The following is a 25544-nucleotide window of genomic DNA, read 5'->3' as shown; positions in this document are numbered from 1 at the left end:
TTGTCAAAGGGTTTTGAATGAGGAATTTTTGGGGGGCACAGAATCTCACGACCAATGTTCCCTCTAAGCTGCGTGTGTGCGCAATTGCGGACTGCCCAGAGCTTTTCCGCGCACAAGAAAATCTAGCCAGCTCACAAAAATAAGGGCTCGAAATTGCTAATTAAGAAGCGAATTAAGTCAAAGTTACGGTGCATGAAGGTAAAAATACACGGGTTCCCCTGACGCTGTGTTCTCAATGCGGTATTTGGAAGTCAAGGTCGAAGTAGAACAAAGGTGAGTAAAGTCAGTAGAGTTTATCGAGAACCGACTTCTTCGGCTCGGCTCACTAAAAGGAACCGGCTCTTTCGGGTCCACAACGGCTCTTCAGGTTGTTTTTGCTTCTTTAATCCCAACATGAGCAAATATTATGTAAAATTATGCACAAAATGACTTAAAGGAAGGGGGGAATAGAACAAAAAAGTAAAAAATATCAAAACGAAAAAGTAGTGAAAAGCTCAGAAAAAAACAAAAGGAAGAGAAAATTGAAGGAAAAATTCAGAAAAAAAGCCAGAAAAAAAGAAAAAAAAAGAAATGTAGGAAAAAATTTAATAGAAAACAAAAAGAAAAAAGTAACAGCTACGAAAAAATAAACACAATGAGATTTTTTTTAAAGAAATTAAAAAAAAATAGAAAAAAACTGGGAAAAGAAGAAAAAGTTTCTGTCGCATTCAAATAATTTCCAATTAGATAGATAGATAGATAGATAGATAGATAGATAGATAGATAGATAGATAGATAGATAGATAGATAGATAGATAGATAGATAGATAGATAGATAGATAGATAGATAGATAGATAGATAGATAGATAGATAGATAGATAGATAGATAGATAGATACTTTGTTCATCCCCGAAGGGAAATTCACATTTCCAGCAGCATCCCTGAGCTGAGAACAATCGAGAACAATCGAAAATAACACGGGAGCTGCTGGAGTGGCTGCCATTCGTGACAATTATACCAAGTCAATACATTTGTGTATCGTGCAACCGACTAAATAAGCCCCCAAAAATGTTAGTATTAAGCGACAAAAGACACCTGGAAAAAAAAGAAATGGAAATCTTGTGAAAGAATTGTTGTAAAAACAAATGACCTTTGCAATAATACATTCAAAAGTGAAACATTTTTTTGCATTGCCGGAAACTCAGCAAAATGTAAGTGGATGTCAAGTTTTGGACAATGATAATGCCACACTTGGGATTGCCGTTGCTCACTGTTGTTTCAAGCGTTGCTCACCGACTTTGCGTGAACGCTCAGACCCGTAAGGAAAATGACAGGGAACATTGCTCACGACCCTTGAATATTCTGGCTCTGGAGGAGTTTCTGGAGCTCTTTGAACTGTTCCACCGTCTGGTCCTTTAAATCCGGGTTGGAGATCTGCAGTCGGATGCTATCCAGGGACCAGCTGTGCTCACCTGAGAACATTTCCGTTAGAATCCGGGCCACAACCGGAACCACCTGAAATGGGACGGAGAATATTTGATTTTCACTCCTTTCTGTCACCTGTTGTCAGTCCGTCTGCGAACCTCAGTTTACTCTAGGTAAGCTTTTTCGACCCTGACTCACTCCCGTTTTTCTGTTCGACCCGTTTTTTGAGCCTGACCACGTCTACTCTCCTCTCCTGGGTTTCGACTCGTTACTGATCCAGACCACGTTTTTTGCTCTCCTGTCCCGGCTACTGACCCGTTTTTTTCCCCTTCTCGACACCGCCATTGCTCGCCACGGAAGTCCCACTTCCGCGTTATTAGATCCTGACCACGTCTACTCTCCCGTCCCGGCTTTCGACCCCTTTTTGTCCCCGACCACGTCTACTCTACTTCCGACCCCGACCACGTTTTTACTCTCCTGTCCTGGCTACTGACCCGTTTTCCCTCCCCGACACCGCTCGCCACGGAAGTCCCACTTCCGCGTTCAGAGCGACTTGCTTCCCGCGACCAGCGATCACCGGATCGTGGGTTCAATCCTTTCCCTTCTGCCCAATAAAACTGAGAGACGTAACGCAAGTGGGTCCTGTCTCCGTTCTGGTCCTGACAAAATTGGCCGTAAAGTGCGCATTATACATCGCAAAAACAACATTGGATACAATGGAAATGCATAGTTTCCTCAAGTGATACTGCATACTATAACTGTTCTGCCTTTGAGAAACAAAATGGTCTTGAAGCGCCCTCTTGTGGTGCTTTGCTTAACATGTTCATTATTTGCTGCTAAAACTAAGTTTAGTGTTAAACCAGATGTCGTCATCCTTATGTGTTCGATTAAATACGTTATTTTGATTTAAGGCAGGGGTGTCTAACAGGCGACCCGCGGGCCGGATTAGGCCCACTAAGGGATTGAATTCGACCCGCGAAACAACAAGGGAAGCGCAAGAGAAAAACGAGCTGCAGGTTGAAATGTGTCCACCTGATGTTGCCAAAGACAGGTGACTTTAACAAACGCTGTACTTGTGTTTCTCTCTTTCTTTTTCACTCTTTTGTTCGCACTCTTTCTTTCACTCTCTCCCCCTCTCTCTTTCCCTCCTTCTCTATTTCTTACTTTTTTATTTCTCTTCGGATGTCTTTCTTTTTTCCCCCTCTCTCACTATCTCTCTATCTCTTGTTTCTCACGTTTTCTCTCTTTCACTCTCTTTCTCTCTCTTTCTTTCTCACTCTTTCTTTCACTCCTTCTGTATTTCTCACTTTCTACTTCTCTTTGGATGTCTTTCTTTTTTTCCCCCTCTCTCACTATCTCTCTATTTATCTCTTGTTTCTCACGTTCTCTCTCTTTTACTCTCTTTCTCACTCTTTATGTCTCTCTTTCTTTCTCACTCTTTCTTTCACTCTTTCACTCCTGTATTTCTCACTTTCTATTTCTCTTTGGATTTCTTTCTCTTTTTCCCTCTCTCTCACTATCTCTCTTTTTATTTCTTGTTTCTCACGTTCTCTCTCTTTCACTCTCTTTCTCACTCTTTCTGTCTCTCTTTCTCACTTTCTTTCACTAGTTCTGTATTTCTCACTTTCTATTTCTCTTTGGATGTCTTTCTTTTTTCTCCCTCTTTCACTATCTCTCTATTTATCTCTTGTTTCTCACATTCTCTCTCTTTCACTCTCGTTCTCACTCTTTCTCTCTCTTTCTTTCTCACTCTTGCTTTCACTCTTTCACTCCTTCTGTATTTTTCACTTTCTATTTCTCTTTGGATTTCTTTCTCTTTTTCCCTCTCTCTCACTATCTCTCTATCTCTTTTGTTTCTCACGTTCTCTCTCTGTTTTTCCTTTTCCTCTTTCTTTTTCCCACCCATTCCTTTTTTTGATTCCTCTCTTTCTCTTATTTCTTTCTCTCCCTTTTTCTTTCTCTCTTGTTTACTAGTCCGGCCCCTGAGAGAATGTTTGTTCTATTCTGTGGCCCCAGAGTTCAAATGAGTTTGACACCCCTGATTTAAGGGGACTGTGTGCTATATTTACTGCCTCCTAGTGGTACAAAAAAACTTTCATTCAGTAAAACAAATACAGTATTGATTTGAATAATAGGCAAAACTACATAAAATATCATAAGAATGTATTTATTTTTTAAATCGTAAGTCGAGAAATTTGTATTTCTCTTACATAGTCGAATCCATACCTCGTAGTCCGCCATATTTGTCTGGCATCTTATTACTTTCTGTGGAATTATTTTTCTATCATGATTACCGATGCGATTCACCTGTGCCCGCTCATTTGGCGCAAACCTCCGCGGGTTCTGATTGGCTCCCTGTCACTATTTGAACCCTGTCCTGTCAATCCCCTGTTGTCAGTCCGTCTGCGAACCTCAGTGTATTCCAGGCAAGCCTTTTTCGACCCTGACTCATACCTGTCCTGTTTTTTGCTCCCGCTACAACCTGTTTTGATCCCGACCACGTCTGCTCTCCCATCCCGACTTACGACCCGTTTTTGATCCCGACCACGTCTGCTCTCCCGTCCCGGCTTACAACTCATTTCCGGTTCCGTCTTGCTCTCCCATTCCCGGCCCCCGACCAGTTTTCCGTCCCTGACACCGCCATCGCTCGCTACGGAAGATCTACTTCCGCGTTCGGATCATAATCCGAGTAGGAGAGTGACTTGCTTCCTGCACCCAGCGAACACCGGATCTCTTTCAATAAAACTTGTGGTAAACGTCACGCAAGTGGGTCCTCTATCCGATCTGGTCCTGACATTTTCCTTCACATTAGACAACAACGCCATCTAGTGGTCAATTATTTCACACTAGGGCTTTAAGTGTATTTTTTTATGAAACCCTAGCTTGTACTGTAATTTTAACTCCATGCGCCTTATATGTGAACAATATATCATAAAAGATTATTTTTTTAGGGGGTGCGCCTTATAATCTGGCGCAGAAAATGTCATTTATTAACTTTATCATTGTATTTTTCCCCACATAGAAATGAGAAATGGTGTCAGGACCGTAACAGAGACAGGACCCACTTGTGTTGCGTTTAAAGTTTTATTGGAAGAAAGGGAAAGGCTTGCGGCCACGATCCGGTGATCGCTAGACGCGGGAATCAGGTCGCTCTGAACGTGGAAGTGGAACTTTCTGTGGCGAGCGATGGCGGTGTCGGGCACGGAAAACGGGTCAGGAGCCGGGACAGGAGAGCAAAAACGTGGTCGTAAGCGAGTCGTAAGCCAGGAAAGGAGAGTAGACGTGGTCGGGGACAAAAAAGGGGTCGAAAGCCGGGAGAGTAGACGTGGTCAGGATCAATAACGGATCGAAGCCGGGGGACGGACAGGAGCAAAAAACGGGACAGGTGGGAGTCAGGGTCGAAGAAGTCTTGCCTAGTGTTAACTGAGGTTCGCAAACGGACTGACAAAAGGGGACAGACAGGAGTGGGTACAAGTACTGATCGGGAGCCAATCACAGGTGATTCACATCGGTAACGGATGCTTTCTCACTCACCTGAACCACAATGAGTTTTTTCTCTTTTGGTTTCTCATCCGGCCAGTCCTCCCCAAAGCAGAAGTACATCTCATAGGGCGGGGAATTTGGAGTCTCCCCCTTCTGGTACAAAATCAGTCCTGCACAGAGCATTTTTTTTTTGGAACAATTCCCTTTTCAACCAATCGCAATTTCAAAACCTCTTTCTTCACCTTGAAGGAATTCGTTAAGGCTGAAAACCTTCACCCTTTTCTCCCTCTCTAGTCGATTGGGCAGACCCCTGTCGGGAGCACCCGGCCCAGACCAGAAGACTTTACACTGGCAGAGACGGACGGCGTAAATGTCCTGGTCCCAGATTTCTAGGATCAGCCCTCGATCCATCACGTTCAGCAGGGCCTCGGTGAATTGACGTTGCTTCTGGCTCAGGATCTCGGAAGTCCCCGGGAACAAAACCTGCTGCAGGTCGACGGGTCCGAACAGGTCGATTTGGTGGGGATGGGGTCCCAGTTCTCCGTAGAAGAGCCGGCAGCCCTGAGGGTTGCTGACGGTCAGGGAACCCATGGCCCGACCTCGGTATTGGAACTTCACTTCCAGGTCAGTGGCTGCGGCGGAAAATAAAACAAATCAGGAAACTTCGTCAGCAACCGTAAATTCTGGATGACAGAGCGGTTACGGATAACGAAATTTGAAAATGTGTTTGTCACGGTTGCCAGGGCGCCCAATTGGCCCCGCCGGTATGGCGCCAGCTGCAGCTTGTTGACAGATTGGCTCGATGTTAGTATTTAAACTCTGACCGGTCAGTCCCCTTTTGTCGGTCTGTCTACGAATCTCTGTTTTTACACAACAAGCCATTTTTTACCTGTCCTGTGTTCTTGCTCCTGTTTTTCTCCCGCTACGATCACTTTGATCACGACCAGGTCTGTTCTCCCGTCCCGAATTACGACCTGTTTTGATCTCGACCACGTTCACTCTCCTCTCCTGGCTTTCGACTTGGTTCCGATCCCGACCACGTTTTTGCTCTTCTATCCCGGCCACTGACCTGTTTTTTTTCCGCTTACGCCATCGCTTGCCACGGAAGTGCCACTTCCCTGTTCAGAGCGACCTGCTCCCCACGACCACAGGATCATGTGTGCAATCCTTTCCTTTCTTCCCAATAAAACTGTGAGAAACGCTACACGAGTGGGTCCTGTTTCCGTTCTGGTCCTGACAGTGTTTCTCTTTGCCGCCCTATATTCACCTAACTCTTTATTGAACAAGTATAACACAGGCTGCTTTTGGGGTCATTTTGGCTATGAAAAAGTCAAAAATCATGTTGTGGCTGATTACTTTTGTGGTTTTCAACCCAAACGTTCAATATCTGCCAATATTTACCATAAATATGTGTTAAGACAAAGTAATAACCGTTAAAAATGAACAACACAAAAAACAGACTTGGATTTTTCAGGATTATATCAGGGTTGGGTAGGGTTACTTTAACTTGATTACTTTCAATGACTTTTGGATTACTCCAATACCAAATATGCTAATAAAAGACAAAATAAACTAAATATGAATAAAATGATGACTCACAACACGTGGTAAGCTTTCTCTGCTGGCTTTGATCTCCGGCAAAACTAGCATGAAATGCGACCAGGGTTGGGTAGGGTTACTTTAACTTGATTACTTTCAATTACTTTTGGATTACTCCAATACCAAATATGCCAATAAAAGACAAAAGAAACTAAATATGAATAAAATGATGACTCACAACACGTGGTAAGCTTTCTCTGCTGGCTTTGATCTCTTTGATCTCGGGCAAAACTAACATGAAATGCGACCAGGGTTGGGTAGGGTTACTTTAACTGGATTACTTTCAATTACTTTCGGATTACTCCAATACCAAATATGCTAATAAAAGACAAAAGAAACTAAATATGAATAAAATGATGACTCACAACACGTGGTAAGCTTTCTCTCCTGGCTTTGATCTCTTTGATCTCCGGCAAAACAAACATAAAATGCGACCAGGGTTGGGTAGGGTTACTTTAACTGGATTACTTTCAATGACTTTTGGATGACTCCAATACCAAATATGCTAATAAAAGACAAAAGAAACTAAATAGGAATAAAATGATGACTCACAACACGTGGTAAGCTTTCTCTGCTGGCTTTGATCTCTTTGATCTCCGGCAAAACGAACATAAAATGCCACAGAAACAAAATGAAAATAAATCCAAACAGCTTGCCAACATCATTTTTGCCGTTCCATATATTTTGTTACTCCCCAAGCCTGCACGAAATTTTGTCATTTTATTCATATTTAGTTTCTTTTGTCTTTTATTAGCATATTTGGTATTGGAGTCATCCAAAAGTCATTGAAAGTAATCAAACTAAAGAAACCCTACCAAACCCTAATGAAGTAGAGACTGGAAGTGAACATGAACACATTGCAAGAAAACGGAAATATGAACTGTTATACATACATACAAAGATATATTGTTAAACTATTTTTCACCCTGACCTCCTAATGAAATCTCTGCAGAATTTTTAAAGGTGTACTCACTTTTCTGAAATACTATTATAATTCTTATTTTAACGTAGAAGCGGCAATACTCGGTCTCATCTCTATCCCTTTGTTACGTGTGCAAGGGATGGGAGAGCTTAAGATCAGTCGCACGGCTCAGCATGTGCTTTAATTTAATAAAACAATCGGATTGCCTGGTCCTCACCAGTTCTGAGCCAGCTGCTAGACAGGGGGGACCAATGTTCCCTGTAATTTTCCTTACGGGTCTGAGCGTTCACACAAAGTCGGTGAGCAGCGCTTGAAACAACAGTGAGCAACGGCAATCCCAAGTGTGGCAACTGAGTCATTATCAAACATGTCCAAAAGTTTCCGGCAATGCAAAATGATTTTTCTCTTTTGAAGGAATTAACTCATGTACTATTGCAAAGGTTGTACGGCCTACAAACGTCGTTTGTTCTTACAATTCTTTCACAAGATATTCATTTCTTTTTATTTTCTGATATATTTTGTCGCATAATATTAACATTTTGGGAGGTTTATTTCGTTGGTTGTACGATAATAATAATGATAATAATTTCCTTTGTATTGTCATTCTTTGTAACAATGTACACAGAACGAAATGTCGATACACCTGACCCGTTGTAGCGAGCTGATGCAGCCGCAGCCAACAGAGGGCGCCGCCATTTTACCAATTAGGTATGACTCGGCCGAGGCGCGAACCAGCGACCTCCCAGTCTCGCGGGCACACTACCATACAGAACTGTACTTAGTCACATTTTTTAGTGGAAGTACAATGTTGGCAACTAGATTCACTTGATATAATTGGAAATTATTTGAATGCAACACAAACTTTTTCTTCTTTTTTCTGTGTTTTTTTCTACTTTTTTTTTAAATTCCTTTCAAAAAAATCATCTCTTTGTGTTTATTTTTTCCGAGCTGTTACTTTTTTCTTTTTGTTCTCTATTTACTTTTTTCCTACATTTCTTTCTTTTCTTTTTTTCTGGCTTTTTTCCTTCTTTTTTTCTCTTCCTTTTGTTTCTTTTTTTCTCAGCTTTTCACTACTTTTTCATTTTGGTATTTTTTTCTTTTTTGTTCTATTCCCCCCCCCTTTCTTTAAGTCATTGTGTGCATAATTTTACTTAATATTTGGTCATGTTGGGATTAAAGAAGCAAAAACAACCCGAAGAGCTGTTAAGAACACGAAAGAGCCGGTTCCTTTTAGTGAGCCGAGCCGAAGAAGCCGGTTCCCCGACAAACTCTACTAACTTTACTCAACTTCGTTCTCCTTCGACTCTACTTACAAAATACCGCATTTAGGACACAACATCAGGGGAACCTGTGTCTTTTTACCTTCATACACTGTAACTTTTACTTAAGTCGCTTCTTAATTAGTAATTTTGAGCCCTCATTTTTGTGCGCGGGCTCGATTTTCTTGTGCGCTGAGAATGTGCGAGCAGTGCGCAATTGCGCAAGCGCGCAGCTTAGAGGGAACACTGGGGGGGGGACATGCTGAAATCGTTTCGTAAGACACAAAATAGTAGCTGCTTATAGTCTAGAATTTACGGTACACGCTTTCCTCTACCCCCAGCAACAAACATCACAGCAAATTTCCACTCACATGGGATGCAACTTAGCAGGTTCGGAGGGTCCACCTCCCCCTGGGGTGCCGCCCTCGCATCAAGAGAATCAAAGTGGACCTGATCAAATACTTGGAAGTCCTGCCGAGGGACAGACATTCCGCATAATTGGTCCACATCGCCGAGTGGGGTAGGAATGGACATGCGGGAGGCAGCGTCGCAGGTTCGGGAATCTAACCAGAGACCCAAGTATCACGCAACAGAAACTGCGTTTCCAAGTTGATGAATAAATTTGCATACCGATTGTCAGGGCTGTCAGGTTTGGCATCTGAAAAACAGTTTTCGGATTAAAATTATCAAGAAAATCCATTTAGGACACAATACGGTACACTGTCAATAACAAGTTAAAAAAAACTACTAAAATGAGGTAAATTGTCATGATTACCGATGTAATTCACCTGTGCCCGCTCCCGCCTCGGATTTTGATTGGCTCCCTGTCCCTATTTAAACCCACTCCTTTCTGTCCCCGTTTGTCAGTCCGTCTGCGAACCTCAGTGAACACTAGGCAAGCCTTTTTCGACCCTGACTCCCACCTGTTTTTGCTCCCGTCTGTTCCCCGGCTTGAACCCATTTTTTTATTCTGACCAAGTCTACTCTCCTCTCCTGGCTTTCGACTCGTTTCCGATCCTGACCACGTTTTTTGCTCTCCTGTCCCGGCTACTGACCCGTTTTTTTTCAGGTCCCGACACCGCCATCGCTCGCCACGGAAGTCCCATTTCCGCGTTCAGATCGTGGGTGCAACCCTTTCCTTTCCTCCAATAAAACTGAGAAAAACGTAATGCAAGTGGGTCCTGTCTCCGTTCTGGTCTTCACAAAAGTATTTTCTTCTTACTTCTCAGCTGCCGGATGTTTTGTTGTTCCAAAACACGTTTACTAACATGATGCATTTTAGAAGACTTTAAATTGAAGATATTTGCGCATACTTAATGTAGTCAACATGTTTTCCGTACGTGTACAACCCTGACCGCAACGTCAGGCAGCCACAGGCAGAAAAGGGGCGGGGCAACTGAAAAGCCAATCACAATACAGAACACACTGCATGATGAAAATCCGCAAAGTAGCTAAACTGTGCTAAGTGAACCGCAATGCAGCGAGGGATTACTGTAATATCAAGCCTTTTTCGACCCTGACTCCCACCTGTTTCTGCTCCTGGCTGTCCCCCGGCTTTGACCTGTTTTTGATACTGACCACATCTACTCTCCCGTCCCGGCTTTCGACTTCTTTTTGTCCCCAACGTCTATACTCCTTTCCTGGCTTACGACTCGCTTACGACCACGTTTTTGCTCTCCTGTCCCAGCTACTGACCCGTTTTTCCGTTCCCGACACCGCCATCGCTCAACACTGAAGATCCCCTGACGATAGACAGTAGCAAAAAACGGGACAGGTGGGAGTCAGGGTCGAAAAAGGCGCTCAACACTGAAGATAGACGCTACCCGCGTCTAGCAATCACCGGATGGTGGGCGCAACCCTTTCTCTTTTTCTTCCAATAAAACTTGTGAGAAACGCGACGCAAGTGGGTCCTGTCTCCGTTCTGGTCTTCTCAGCTGCCGGATGTTTTGTTGGTCCAAAACACATTTACTAACATGATGCATTTTAGAGAAACTTGAAATTGAAGATATTTGCGCATACTTGATGTAGTCAACATGTTTTCCATACTTGGACAACCCAGACCGCAACGTCAGGCAGCCACAGGCAGAAAAGGGGCGGGGCAACTGAATAGCCAATCATAATACAGAACACACTGCATGATTATTATTATTATTATTATTATTATTATTATGATGAAAATCCGCAAAGTAGCTAAACTGTGCTAAGTGAACCGCAATGCAGCGAGGGATTACTGTAATATCAAGCCTTTTTCGACCCTGACTCCCACCTGTTTCTGCTCCTGTCTGTCCCCGGGCTTTGACCTGTTTTTGATACTGACCACATCTACTCTCCCGTCCCGGCTTTCGACTTCTTTTTGTCCCCGACGTCTATACTCCTTTCCTGGCTTACGACCACGTTTTTGCTCTCCTGTCCCGGCTACTGACCCGTTTTTCCGTTCCCGACACCGCCATCGCTCGACACGGAAGATCCACTTCCGCGTTCAGAGCGACCTGCTTCCCGTATCCAGCTATCACCGGATCGTGGGCGCAACCCTTTCTCTTTTTCATCCAATAAAACTTGTGAGAAACGCGACGCAAGTGGGTCCTGTCTCCGTTCTGGTCCTGACAAAATAATAGTATATCAGCTTATAATTTGGCCTGTTAAATTTTTCTTAAAGGTACCATCCGGAATTTGATTTTTTTTTTAAATTGCTGATGCCATCTTCCGCCTCTCTGTCAAGGTGCTTGTGTGGCGCATGCAAGTATGTGCATTTTTTTGATGCGCTTGAATAAACTTTTCATTTTTCATCTTTTTTCGGGTATGGGTCAGCGTTTGGACTGTATTTGAAACAGTTTTTACTTTTACCATTTTCATGCTACAGTAACAGAAAACCGCGAGCACAAGCATGTAATCACTCTTCGCAATCCTCTCCTACTCGCCTCCTTTCAGCCAGCCTAATGTGTTCCTGTCAGGACCAGAATGGAAACAGGATCCAAACACGGAAGTGGATCTTCCGTAGTGAGCGATGGTGGTGTCAAGGCCGGAAAACAGGTCGATAGCCGGGACTGGGAGAGCAAGGCGTGGTCGGAAGCGAGTCGTAAGCCAGAACGGGAGAGTAGACGTAGTCGGGATCAAAAATGGGTCGTAAGTCGGGGCAGGGGAGCAGGCGTGGTCGGGATCAAAACAGGTCTTGGCTGGAGACAAACGGGAGCAAAAACGGGACGGGTGGGAGTCAGGGTCGAAAAAGGCTTGCCTATTATACACTGAGGTTCGCAGACGGACTGACAACAGGGGATTGACGGGACTGGGTTCAAATAGTGACAGGGAGCAAATCAGAACCCACAGCATACAGTAAAGATAATAAAAAGACGTAAAATGAAAACTGATCGGTCAACAAAACAAGAATTTCGGACTATTTTTTTATTTGATTGCGAGATTACCTCATCACCATCAGCACAGGCACCTGGAAGGAAAATGACACATTTTATTTTTTTAAAAGTTGTTTTTTTTTTCTTTCCAAAAAGAGAACGCTAAAGCTAGCTTCACCTGCGTTGACCACCTTGTAAATTTTATATTCCTGGACGGGCGTTTCCTTGGTGCCGTCGAACATAAGCTCGAACTCTCGACTCTTGTTGAGCGCGCTGCGCAGGTTCGCTTTCCACTTGGCCGGGTCGGGATCGTCTAAACCCTCCTGAAATTTTCCTGTTTCGAGAGCCCAAGCCTGCAGGATCAAAATGAGAAAAACATTGTCATGGTTTGGTGCCTGCAGTCCTTCCTTTTCCCAAAAGATGGCAGCTTTCTCTAACTTTCTCATCCCCTTAACTTTGTCTCTCTCTAGGTGTTTTCAGTTAGACAATCAGCCACCTCTGCTATAAATACCCCGGGCTCCCTCCTCACTTTGCTCAACCGTTTTGATTCCTGAAGCCCTTCACTGGCAAAACACTGAGGTGGGTAGGCACAAGTAACATATACTTGAGAAAGTTTTAGGACATTTTGTACTTTTAAAATCACTTCACTTTTTACTCTTACTTCAATAGATTTGTGAAAAAGAAACTACTCTTACTCCTCTCCATTAGGCTACATCGAAGCCGTTACTAAAATCCCTTCCACGTAAACGTCCGTGCAATTATTATGTCACAGGCCTTGTTTCTTCTATTTTGGTTTGACCAGTGACTCAAACAACCACCAGGTCGCACTTATGAGTAGGGTTTTTTTTTAACTGTAGTGCATATATCAGTAGCCTCACATGTTTTTTTTTTATCCATAGAGGTTCAACCAAACAAACTGTCTGAGTACAAGGACTTATAAGTACACAGACTTGTAATTTATTGTTGATTGGATGGACTTTGAATATTTAAGAATCTGATTGAATGATTAAAAAACAAAATCAGTAAGTGAGACATTGTTACAGTTACTCACTACTTGAGTATTTTGTTTTCACCAAGTTCATTTTTTACTTTTACTCAAGTAATTATTTGGATGAGTACTTTTTACTTCTACTCGAATCCTAACATTCTGTAGTAGCAGTATTTTTACTTGAGTTAAATTGTTGGCTACTCTACCCACCTCTGCCACATCTCTTGTGTCTCGCGTTTGGGTCCGTCCGACACCTTTAGACAATCATTGGAGGTGTTAGAGCAGAGTATTGACACAAATGCACCAAGAGGAAGTCATCAGATGAAACCAGGGCAAACATATAAGGCTGCAATGTTTGGCCGAGTAGTCGAAAATCTCATCTCATCTCATTAGCTACACCGCTTATCCTCAGTAGGGCCGCGGGGGTGCCGGAGCCCATCCCAGCAATCATCGGGCGGTGGGTAGTATTAGTCGAAAATCGATAACAAATTTCATTGTCGACTGTTTCACCGGACACGTTTTTCCAACAGAGTAAGACATCGCTCCGTGAATATAATATCTGATGAGAGTCGCTCTAGTGCAGGGGTGTCAAACTCATTTGAACTCGGGGGCCACACGATAGAACAAACATTCTGTCGGGGGCCGGACGAGTAGATTAAAGAGAAAGAAAAAGAGAGATAAAGAAATAAGAGAAAGAGGGAGGGAAAAGGAGCAAGGGCGGGACAAAGAAAGAAAAAGAGAGAGAGGGAGAGAGCGTGAGAAACAAAAGATAAAAAGTTGTGAGAGAGGGGGAAAAGAAAGGGAGAGGAAGAAAGAAATCCAAAGAGAAATAGAAAGACAGAAGGAGAGAAAAGAGAAAAGAAAGCGCCAAGGGTAGGAAGAGAGAAAGAGAAAAGAGAGAAAAGGAAAAAAGGAAGTTAGAGCAAAAGAGGTTAAAAGACACAGAGAGAAAAAGAGACAAAGGGCAACAAAGGAAGAGAAAAAGAGAGACACAGAGAGTGAAAGAGACAGAGACAGAGTGGGAGAAAGGGGTGGAAAAAAAAGAGAGAGGGAGAGAGGTGAGAAACAAAAGATCAAAAGTCGTGAGAGAGGGGGAAAAGAAAGGGAGAGGAAGAGAGAAATCCAAAGAGAAATAGAAAGACAGAAGGAGAGAAAAGAGAAAAGAAAGCGCCAAGGGTAGGAAGATAGAAAGAGAAAAGAGAAAAAAGGAAAAAAGGAAGTTAGAGCAAAAGAGGTTAAAAGACACAGAGAGAAAAAGAGACAAAGAGCAACAAAGGAAGAGAAAAAGAGAGACACAGAGTGTGAAGAGAGAGAGTGGGAGAAAAGGGGTGGAAAAGAAAGAGAGAGAGAGAGAGAGAGAGAGAGAGAGAAAGAGAAATAAATACAAGTACAGTGTATTTGTTTGAGGGACCTGGCTTTGGCAACATCAAGTGGACATATTTCAACCTGGAGCTTGTTTTTCTCTTGCACTTCTCTGAGTGTTGTCCCGCGGGCCGGATTCAATCCCTTAGCGGGTCTGATCTGGCCCGCGGGCCGCCTGTTCGACACCTGTGCTCTAGTGCAACAGCGTCTCGAACAGTTACATAAACATACTGACATGAGGTGTCAACTAGGTGCACCAAAACTTCTACAAAAGTATTTTATAAAGGATTTTATACGATTAAATACAAGTTACATTTATCGAGTGCAATGAAGATTTTCACTGAGTGGGCTTCAGGTCACGCTGTTCCAAATGCGGAATGTTTTGGCTGGGGTATTTTGATAACAGGACTCTGACGAAGGACGGCAGGCATTGTTTTGTTAAACGCTCCGCTGTTTTGAGTTTTTCCGGACATCGAGGCGAAGGGGGTGGAGCCCACGTGGGGGCTTTCATGGCACGCCCATGGGAGGAGCCGGCACACCAGCTTGCGGAAAAAAACGTGGGCTGAGAGAAGAAAGGCAGAAGATTGAGAGAGGAGGCTTGACAGAGAGTCGAGTGACACTAATTCGGCTAATTCGGCCGTATTCGATGAAGTTCACTTAGTTTATTTGTTTAAGAAATTAAATCTGCCCCCGTGTGGAAATGCAAGACCTTGCGCACCTCAGTAATGGACCAACATTTAAAGAGCGAACAAGACAGAGTCTGACTCGCCTCGGTAAGATTCAAGGAACGTTCAAGCCGATACGATTTTGATGACATGAATTATACATCATATTCGCGAAGCGTTTGAGGAGTATGTTAGGAGTGACAAGATCGGATGGATTGAGAAATGAAATTGTGAGAGACAGAACTGGAGTAGTAGTGGAACTGAGCAAGCGTGTAGATAAGAGAGTACCGTATTTTCCGCACTATAAGGCGCACCTAAAAGTCTTAATTTTTTTCAAAAGCTGACCATGAGCCTTATAATACAGTGCGCCTTATATATGGATCAATATTAAGTCGCAAAGTCTTGCAACTAACTTGCCGCCGCCGACTCGATTTTCCCCCGAACGCCAAGTAGTCCGCGGTGTATGCTGGGATTTATTTACCGGCGTTTCATTGGCTAACCAATGTGTCAATCATCATTTGAATCAATCACTATTGGCTAAAGTTATTCGGAGGTCAAGGGGAGGATCTTTTTTATCATTTACAGGCTGGCATTGGCTTAAACGGCAAAACAAAGCCTGCAATTGGCCGAAAAAGATGAATGCGTATAGCACGTGGCTGACGGCATACAGAAAGCATTTTTTTACTATTTTGTATTTGTAAGTATTTTATTCTCCTGGATTTACTACACTCACGGATATAAGAGGACCTCGGCTGCACATTATTATGAACACAACGACTTCGGTGAGCTACTCTGGCTATATATTTTCCCTGTATCTTGTTTCAGATTGAACTCGATGTTTCTGCGATAAGCGGTGCAGATAATGGATGGAATGGAGTATCTATTTTTAAATTAAACTCAATTCCAAGTGTTTATTGTCATATGCACAGTAAAGTTGCGAGCGAAAAAGAAAATAGAAACTAAGGAATGGTTGGCATTTCTTGAATCCCAAGACTTCAACCTTCCGAATGATGGAACGATGCATTTGAGTGACATCGTACGGACACCGCATCCGCCCGTGTTCTCGACACGTATTTGCGTCTTTACAAGCTTTGGGAATGTTAAGGGGGTAATCAGTTGGACTGAACTATCTGACTGTTTTGTCCACGTTCCCATTGTAGCACCTTATAATCCGATGCGTCTTATGTATGTCAAAAATAAGACCAAAAACTATTTTTTCAGGGTGCGTCCTATAACCTGAGGCGTGTTCAGGAGAGTGATCAGACATGTAGTCTCTTGATAATCGCTTGCCGCGCACTGCTGAACGTTTTGTAATCGCTCACTGTGATTGCCTTACTGATTCAAAATGGCCGACGACAGTACAATGGATTTCGTTCTACAGCTTGCTTTGAGCGAGTTGGCTGATATGAGCGACAGTTCGCATATTGACACAGTTAAGGTTATCCTAAACGCAGTGGAAGGGTCATACCTGTCTTGCATTGTTCACAAACATTACCAGGCAATGTAAGAGAGAGTCCACTCGTTCAAATTTCTGGGCGTGCACATCGCCGACGACCTCTCCTGGTCTGCAAACACCAGAGCGGTGGTAGGGAAGGCCCAGCAGCGACTGCACTTCCTGAGATTGCTCAGGAAAAATAACCTAAAACAGCAGCTGCAGGTGTCTTTCTACAAAGCCACAGTGGAGAGCATCCTAACATACTGCATCACGGTGTGGTATGCGGGGTGCACAGCAGCAGACAGGAAAAAGCTCCAGAGGATCATAAAAACAGCCCAGAGAATCGTCGGCTGCTCTCTGCCCAGTCTGGAGGACATTGCCTGCTCTCGCTACCTCAGCAGAGCAGAAAACATCGTCAAGGACTTTTCTCACCCCGGCCACCATCTCTTCGACCTGCTGCCTTCCGGCAAGCGCTACAGGTCACACAAAGCAAAAACGAATAGACTCAGAGACAGTTTCTTCCCCACAGCCATTACCACCCTAAACAGACACCGCACAAAAAACTGAAAACTGTTGCAAAAAAAAAAAAAAAATACCTCACACGTATGTAAAATGGTACTCACGTACATGCTGTCTGCACTATGTTTGTTCACTGCTCAACAGACACCGCACAAAAACTGAAAACTCGTGCCAACACTACCTCATACGAATATAATGTTACTCAAGTCTTGTTCTTGCACATGTCGACTGCACTACGTTTAATGCTCAAATTGCACAATGTCTGACCATTTCCTTTTTTTGCACTATGATGTCTATGCTTGCACCAATGTATATGCGGACTATTTTTGCACCATGATGACTTTGCACCAAATGCAATATTGCACAACCGTTACGATACAACGTTATCACGACAACCCTGTATGTAACATCCCACATGCTGACATTGCTGTGTAAATACCATGTAAATTATAACTATAGCCTTATTCCCCTTGTTTTATAACATTATCTTCTCTGTTCCTTTATCTTCTTGCTCATACCCTCACTATGTGTAAAACTGGAGTGTCATGCCCAATTTCGTTGTCACAATATGTTAGCCCATTTGTAACAATGACAATAAAGGTATATTCTATTCTATTCTATTCTATATTCTAAGACGATATATTACATCGCCAACAGCACTCGTCAGGGTGAGATCCTCCATCTTCTGCACTGTCGACGCCATGTTGGAAATCAAAGTAAGCGGTCTTTCTCCCGTGATTACTCGGGCACGCGAGCGCTCAATAATCACTGGTCGTTCAGAAGCTAGCGATAGCTCGCGATAGCAATCACTCACTCTCCTGAACACGCCTCCGGTGCGCCTTATAGCGCGGAAAATACGGTACTCGATTGGTTTGGGCACACGGAAAGGATGGATGAGGAGCGAATGTTGAAGAGGATCAACAGAGCAGAAGTCGATTGAAGGAGACCAAGAGGAAGGCCGCCATTGACGTGGATGGATGGTGTTCTAAGGGATGGGCGGGATACTTATATGATGCGGCAGGGGTAAACCAGTGAAAGCTGCCATTTAGTTTCAAACTATTGGGAATCTTTTTTTTGTATTTTTGTTACGGATGACCACGGAATGTAGTGTGCTTCTCAAAATGGACGTCACATGTGGGGTAAAGCTCTTTCTTGTTGTTTTGATTTGGAACATGACTTTCCTGAGAGGAGAAAAACTGGAACAGGTGTAGACAAGTTTTGGTTTCAGACTTCTCCCTTTGGCAACATGTTAAAGCTGTTTTTTGTGTGCAAATGTTTTATTTCGGAAAAAGTTGGCCTGCTGGGCAGCACGGCGGCGCAGTGGTTAGCGCATGTGCGGCACAGTTCTTGGGAACATCCTGCGTGGGTTCAAATCCAGCTCCAGACTTCCTGTGCGGAGTTTGTATGTTCTCCCCGTGCTTGCGTGGGTTTCCTCCGGGCACTCCGGTTTCCTCCCACATTCCAAAAACATGCATTTCAGGTGAATCGGCCGGTCCAAATTGTCCCTAGGTGTGAATGAGCGAGTGAGTTGTCTGTCCCTGTGTTCCCTACGATTGGCTGGCAACCAGTTCAGGGTGTCCCCTGCCCACTGCCCGATGATTGCTTGGATGGGCTCCAGCACCCCCGCGACCCTACTGAGGATAAGCGGTGTAGCTAATGAGATGAGATGAGAAGTTGGCCTGCTCTTTCTGGGTTGGGGAGTAGACCCTGCCTCAAGTGGAGGAGTGTCTCGGGGTTTTGTTCATGAGGGTAGGTCAGAACGGGAAATCGACTGACAGATCGGTGCAGCGTCTACCGTCATGCGGACCCTGAAAAAAACAGGTCAGTGACCAGGAGCAAAAATGCGGTCGGGATCGGAACCAAGTCGAAAGCCAGGAGAGGAGAGCAGACGTGGCCGAGATCAAAAACGGATCGTTGTTCGGGACGGGAGAACGGACGAGGTCGAGATCAAAACAGGTCGTAATTCGGGACGGGAGAGCAGACGTGGTGAAGAAGGAGCCTCTGTGAAAAGCAAAGCTCTCGTTTTACAGCTTGATCTGTGTTCCTTTTGAAGGATTTTGTACGATCAAAAACAAATTAGATTTAAATGCAAAAGATATTCACTGGCTGAGCTGTGGGGCGAGGTCAACCTAGTTGAGAATGATGTTTACAGGAACAGCGGGGAACTGGGACAAAGGGTTGATAAGATAATCAGCACTTCTCGACGCACACGGCCATGGTGACGTAAAAACGCTCGGGGATGTTTTGACCATTTTAGACATCTAGGCGAGGGGGCTTTTCTGGCACGCCCATGGGAGGAGCCGGCACACCAGCTTGCGGGGAAAAAAAGTGGGCCGGGAGAAGGCAGAAGATTGAGAGAGGAGGCTTGACAGAGACTCAAGCGACACCAATTCGACTAATTCAGCCATATTCGATGGAGTTCACTTCGTTAAAAACTAAGAAATTAAATCTGCCCCCGTGTGGAAATGCCGGTCTCTTGTCCATCTTTTCCATCAAGAAATGAGCGTGCATTGTTAGGTGAATGTAGGTTGTGTTTGGTTAATGGAGTCAGATAACTAATTCGAACAATTTGGTAAACGGTACATTTTAATATTTAATCCCTAACAATTTTTGCAGTACCTCAATAAACAAACCTTGAAGATGGTGTTTTCCCCTTGAAAGACGGGAACGCTCCGAGTGGCGTGTTTCCACGGGATCCGAAACAGTTTTCGTTCCGCGTCGAGCCAATGAAGACCCGGGAAGCTTCCGCTGTCCACCTGAGCCAGGAGCCAAGCTTTCAGGCGCACTCTTCGGGGCTGCGGATTCATGCTGAGGCACTCAAAGTTCCCAGGCTGTGGAGGTCGTCATGGCAACGTCGGGGAAAAGATTCACGACGCTTTCACTCTGTTGAATTTGCTTTTTCATAACAGCACAGAAAATTGCCCAATTGTAGTTTGCATTTTAAAAAGCCATTTTTTTGTATTTTTGCCTTCTCAAAGTGATCAGTTAAGTAACTGCAACATTTATCCAGATCATGAGGATATTACGAGTAATTCACTGTAACAGTAATCCGAATACTTAAATATTAAAGTCATGTTACTTTATTACTTTCGATTACTTTTGGATTACCCCAAAACCAAATACAAAGTTCTGTTGTTCTTTGTTATTTCCGACTCGAGGAGTTCCAACCTAAAACGTGACGGTGTTACCGCGTACTACCGTTATTTCTGATCATTATTTAGTTACATTTGAGGTGCTGGCTAAATTTTGTATCAAAGAAACTAAAGGATTTAGCGGCCGCAACATTTGCACTGGCATAGTTTCTCAGCTCTCCGATCTTCTTTCAGGAGTAGTTGCGTCATTTCTTATATATAAAGGCTCCATTGACACACTTATGAATGAGTTTAATGCTACCCTGGCTAGTGTCCTGGATTCCGTGGCGCCCCTACGGCTTAAATCACGACCTAAAAGACGCACGCCTCGGTTTACTGATGAAACTAGATCGCTTAAACAAGAATATCGTTGAGAATACAACTGATACAAATGTAATACTCTGACCGTGATTAATTAATACATTTTAGAAAAATTTATTATTTTATGAAATTATAACAAACATTTTTTCACTGACTTTTTTCGACTAAGCAACTTTCACCTGAATTCCCTGCAGGGCACAACATAATGTCTGTTCAAAATCTGGATTTTTCAGCGCAACGACAAATAAACTACAAAATACAGGAATAAATTATATATTTCTATAATAGCGAATCATAAAACCCGTCCCTGAAGAACACAGAAAGCAGTGTTGTGCAAAAAAAATGTTGGGGGGTAAAAATAGTTGCGTGTATTTGATATCAGCCCCTCCCCCCAAGGGACTCACATCTGGCTACGGCCCTGGCTACGGCCCTGGCTACTAGGCAAGCCTTTTTTGACCCTGACTCCCACCTGTCCCGTTTTTTGCTCCCGTCTGTTTTCGGAAGTCTCAGCAATCGACATTCGAACACAGTTCACTCGATCGTGTTTGGAGTGAAACCGACATGAAAAAGGGTTTCGAATGATGCACTCACGATTGCTGTCCTTTTACAGGTGCCGCTCCGTTTTGTTTCCAGTTTTCGCCTTCTGAAAAGTTCTTTCTCCGACAGACGCCAAAAACAAATGCGATGAGACCTTCTGCCGTTGCGTTTGACACTTTGAGTCTAAAGGGAAGTTCATGCTCGGAAGAGAGGGAGAGAAGTGAAACTGTTTTTTCGGTTTGTTTTGAGAAGTGACACCGGACTCAAGAACGAGAAAACAGAGGAGCTTGCTTTATATGATCAATCAGTGGCTCTCGAATGGTCTTGTCAAGACCAGCACCAAGGGTAGGCCCAATCACGTAACGTTTATTGAGGTAAAGAGGAAAGATAGTGGTGTCGAGGACGAAGAAAAAACAGGTCATAAGCCGGGACGGGAGAGCAAAACGTGGTCGGGATCAAAAACGGGTCGTAACCGGAGACAAACAGGGAAATCAGGAACGGACGGGTAGAAAACGGGGGCAAAAAGCGGGACCGACTGGAGTCAAAGTGCTTTCCTTGTAGAAACAGAGGTTCGCTGACGGACCGACAACCAGAGAGGGCTCAAAAAAGGACAGGGAACCAATCAGTTTCTCACACAAGCCTTTTATTTTATAGGAAATGGGGAGTCATGCACGTTAGGCAGCAGTCTGGCATGGAATGATAGGAATCCAGAGGCCGACGAGATTGATACCAATTGCCCGAGCGGATATCGGACAGATGGGATCGATACCTGACAGGACGGGACAGATAGGATTGATATCAAAACCGGATAACGAAATTAAACAGGACAAACTAGACGGGAACGAAAACTGGAGAGAATAACAAACAGGACAAAAATAGACGGGAACGAAACTGGAAACCGATATTAAACAGGACAAAAATAGAAGGGAACGAAACTGGAAACCGATATTAAACAGGACAAAATAAACGGGAACCATACCGGACAGGAGATACCAACAGGAAACAGGACCGAGTCAAAACCCACGTCTTGCGGGTAAGAGGTTCTGACAAAGGAAGAGTGAGAGGACTGAGCTTAAATAGACAGAAAGACAATCAACGAGCCGCAGCTGGCACCGCACGGGCGGGGCCAATTGGGCGCCGTGGCAACCGTGACATCTTAAACACGGCGATCGACTGAACAGGCAGAAGGGATCATGCGGGGCTTTATCGCCATCTAATGTTAAGGAGGGTAATTGACCCTGCGCTTTTTCTTCTTCTTAGCAGTATTTTGCCTTCGACCCACTGAAAACGGGTCCGCTTTGGGGCCCCGACCCACCAGCTGAGAAACACTGCTATAAAGTGATGTCAACTTCTCTTCCAATACATGAATTCCAACTCCATAAGGAATAAGAAGGACACTATCGGAATAGGAGATCTTCTAAATGAGCATTTTGAAAAAGGACTCGAAACTTACAAAATACAATTTGTCCAGTACAAAGTTACAAGCAATTTAACAGAGATTTGCATACCTGTCAGGGTCACGGTTGCCATGGCGCCCAATTGGCCCCGCCCATGTGGCGCCAGCTGAGGCTCATTGACAGATTGGCTTTCCGTCTTTTTAAGCTCAGCGTTCTCACTCTCCCTTTGTCAGTCCGTCAACGAACCTCTGCCCCACTAGACGTGGGTTTTGACTCTGTCCGGTTTCCTGTTGGGGTTTCCTGTCCGGTATTGTTCCTGTCTATTTTGTCCTGTTTAATATCGGTCTCCAGTTTCGTTCCCGTCTTTTTTTGTCCGTTTGTTATCAGGGTTGGGTAGGGTTACTTTAACTGGATTACTTTCAATGACTTTTGGATGACTCCAATACCAAATATGCTAATAAAAGACAAAAGAAACCAAATATGAAAAAAATGATGACTCACAACACGTGGTAAGCTTTCTCCCCTGGCTTTGATCTCTTTGATCTCCGGCAAAACTAACATAAAATGCGACAGGAACAAAATGAAAATGAATCCAACATCATTTTTGCCGTTCCATGTGTTCCGTTACTCCCCGAGCCTGCACAAAATTTAGTCATTTTATTCATATTTAGTTTCTTTTGTCTTTTATTAGCATATTTGGTATTGGAGTAATCCAAAAGTAATTGAAAGTAATCCAGTTTTCGTTCCCGTCTTGTTTGTCCTGTTTGATTTCGTTATCCTGTTTTGATATCAATCCTATCTGTCCGATATCTATTCAGGCAACTGGTATCAATCTTGTCAGCCTCTGGCTTCCTCTCTTTCCACGCCAGACCACCTAACGTGCATGACTCCCCATTTCCTGTAAAATAAAAGGCTTGTGTGAGAACGCCACGCGTTTGGGTCCTGATCCTGTTCCGGTTCTTGACAGTCAGCCTCAGCCAATGGCACCCCTTATTAATAATTGCGAATCCTCCTCCTTATTAAGCGATAATAAACCTTACAAACACAAAGCTGCACCTATTTACTCACAGCAAGACAGACGACGTAGAATAAAAACCACGATCGTTGGTGTAAAGAAGTATATTTGATTCACCAAATAAACAAGACAATTCTTTCACAAATTTAGCATTGCTTACTTTGGGTAAAATTCGCAGAATTCACCCATTATGGAGATGGTTTAACTCACTGAGTGTCACAATTTAGTTTCATTTGCAACAAAGTTGTCAGACTGTCAGTTCTTATTGTCATGCGATACTAGTATGTACCGTATTTCTGGACTATAAGGCGCCCTAAAAACTCCTATTTAGCCAGAAATTGAAAATGCGCCCCAAAAAAATGATCATACTTCTGCAGGGGCTTGAAACCGATTAGCGCATTTCCATTCAAAAGGCGACTCTACTTACAAATTTTTCAGGTTACAAAGAACCTGAATGGGGAAATATTCTCTATTCACAAAGGTGTTTCAGGATAAAAAGATCAAAAATACCATTAATGGCTGCTGTTCACCGCTCCCATAGTTCTACCTGACAACCCGCTTTGTACGCGTGAATCTCAGCATGCTCTTCGTTTCTCCAGCTAATATTAAAAGGTGAATTATTTTTTGGTGCCATTTATTATGTGGTCATCTCATTTTAACATGTTTTTGTTTTATGTACTGATGCTTTTTTATGATTTATTCCCCAAAATATATCATACTTCTGCAGGGGCTTGAAACCGATTAGCGCATTTACATTCAAAAGGCGACTCTACTTACAAATGTTTCAGGTTACAAAGAACCTGAATGGGGAAATATTCTCTATTTACAAAGGTGTTTCAGGATACAAAGTCAAAAATTCAGTACGTGCTAACGTTCACCGCTCCCATAGTTCTCCCTGACGACCTGCTTTGTACGCGTGAATCTCAGCATGCTCTTCGTATCCCCAACTAATATTAAAAGGTTAAACTATTTTTGGTGCCTTTTATGTTTATTATATGGTCACCTCATTTTGACATGTTTTTGTTTTGGATGATTTTTTTTTATGATTTATCCCCCAAAATATATCATACTTCTGCAGGGGCTTGAAACGGATTGGCGCATTTACATTCAAAAGGCGACTCTACTTACAAATGTTTCAGGTTACAAAGAACCTGAATGGGAAAATATTCTCTATTTACAAAGGTGTTTCAGGATGCAAAATCAAAAATACAGTATGCGTTGCTGTTCACCACTCCCATAGTTCTACCTGACAACCCGCTTTGCACGCGTGAATATCAGCATGCTCTTCGTATCCCCAGCTAATATTAAAAGGTGAATACATTTTTTTGTGCTTTTTTTTAATGTTTATTGTGCGATCATCTCATTTTAATATGTTTTTGTTTTATTTTCTGATGTTCTTTTATCTATTATGTAAAAAAGATCATACTTTTGCAGGGCTTGGAACGGATTAGCGCATTAGCATTCAAAAGGCGACTCTACTTACAAATGTTTCAGGTTCAATGTTCCCTGTAATTTTCCTTACGGGTCTGAGCGTTCACACAAAGTCAGTGAGCAACGCTTGAAACAACAGTGAGCAACGGCAATCCCAAGTGTGGCAACTGAGTCATTAATTTATGTCCAAAACTTGACATCACGTTACATTTTGCTGAGTTTCCGGCAATGCAAAATTATTTTTCTCTTTTGGATGAATTGACTCATGTACGATTGCAAAGGTTGTACGGCCTACAAACGTCATTTGTTTTTACAACAATTCTATCTTTTTTTTCCTGGTATCTTTAGTCGCATAATACTAACATTTTTGGGGGCTTATTAAGTCGGTTGCACGATTCAGAACTGTATTTAATCACATTTTTTTGTGGAAGTACAATGTTGGCAACAAGATTGACTTGGTATAATTGGAAATTATTTGAATGCAACACAAACTTTTTCTTCTTTTTCCCCGTTTTTTTAATTCCTTTAAAAAAATCTCATTGTGTTTATTTTTTTTTGTAGCTTTTGTCTTTTTGTTCTCTATTTAATTTTTTTTACTTTGTTTCTTTCTTTTCTTTTTTTCTGGCTTTTTCTGAATTTCTCCTTTTTTCTCTTCCTTTTCTTTCTTTTTTCTCAGCTTTTCACTACTTTTTCATTTTGGTATTTTTTTCTTTTTTGTTATACCACCC

General features: G+C 43.1%; 1 protein-coding gene across 2 annotated transcripts; it reads right to left on the bottom strand.

The window, feature by feature from the left end:
- Positions 1-1026: 1026 nt before the first annotated feature.
- On the bottom strand, positions 1027-21220 carry irf5 (interferon regulatory factor 5). Of its 2 annotated transcripts, none has more exons than XM_088346776.1 (9): positions 21028-21220; positions 19618-19879; positions 12194-12368; positions 12088-12110; positions 9299-9326; positions 9040-9231; positions 5131-5520; positions 4940-5058; positions 1027-1495 (listed from the first exon to the last, which is right to left on the bottom strand). In XM_088346776.1, the coding sequence occupies exons 2-9, from the start codon at positions 19789-19791 to the stop codon at positions 1325-1327; spliced, it is 1272 nt and encodes a 423-aa protein (XP_088202902.1). In that variant the 5' UTR covers positions 19792-19879; positions 21028-21220; the 3' UTR covers positions 1027-1324. The 2 variants fall into 2 exon arrangements, with proteins under 2 accessions (XP_088202902.1, XP_088202903.1); XM_088346777.1 differs by having other exon boundaries at positions 19618-19815.
- Positions 21221-25544: the final 4324 nt, after the last annotated feature.

This window comes from Urocampus carinirostris, chromosome 11, assembly GCF_059441175.1.
Source record: "Urocampus carinirostris isolate Australia breed hairy pipefish chromosome 11, RoL_Ucar_1.0, whole genome shotgun sequence".
In the NCBI taxonomy this organism is placed as follows: Eukaryota; Metazoa; Chordata; class Actinopteri; order Syngnathiformes; family Syngnathidae; genus Urocampus; species Urocampus carinirostris.
The sequence above is the reverse complement of the archived record's forward strand: the minus strand, read 5'-3'. Positions and strand labels throughout refer to the sequence as shown.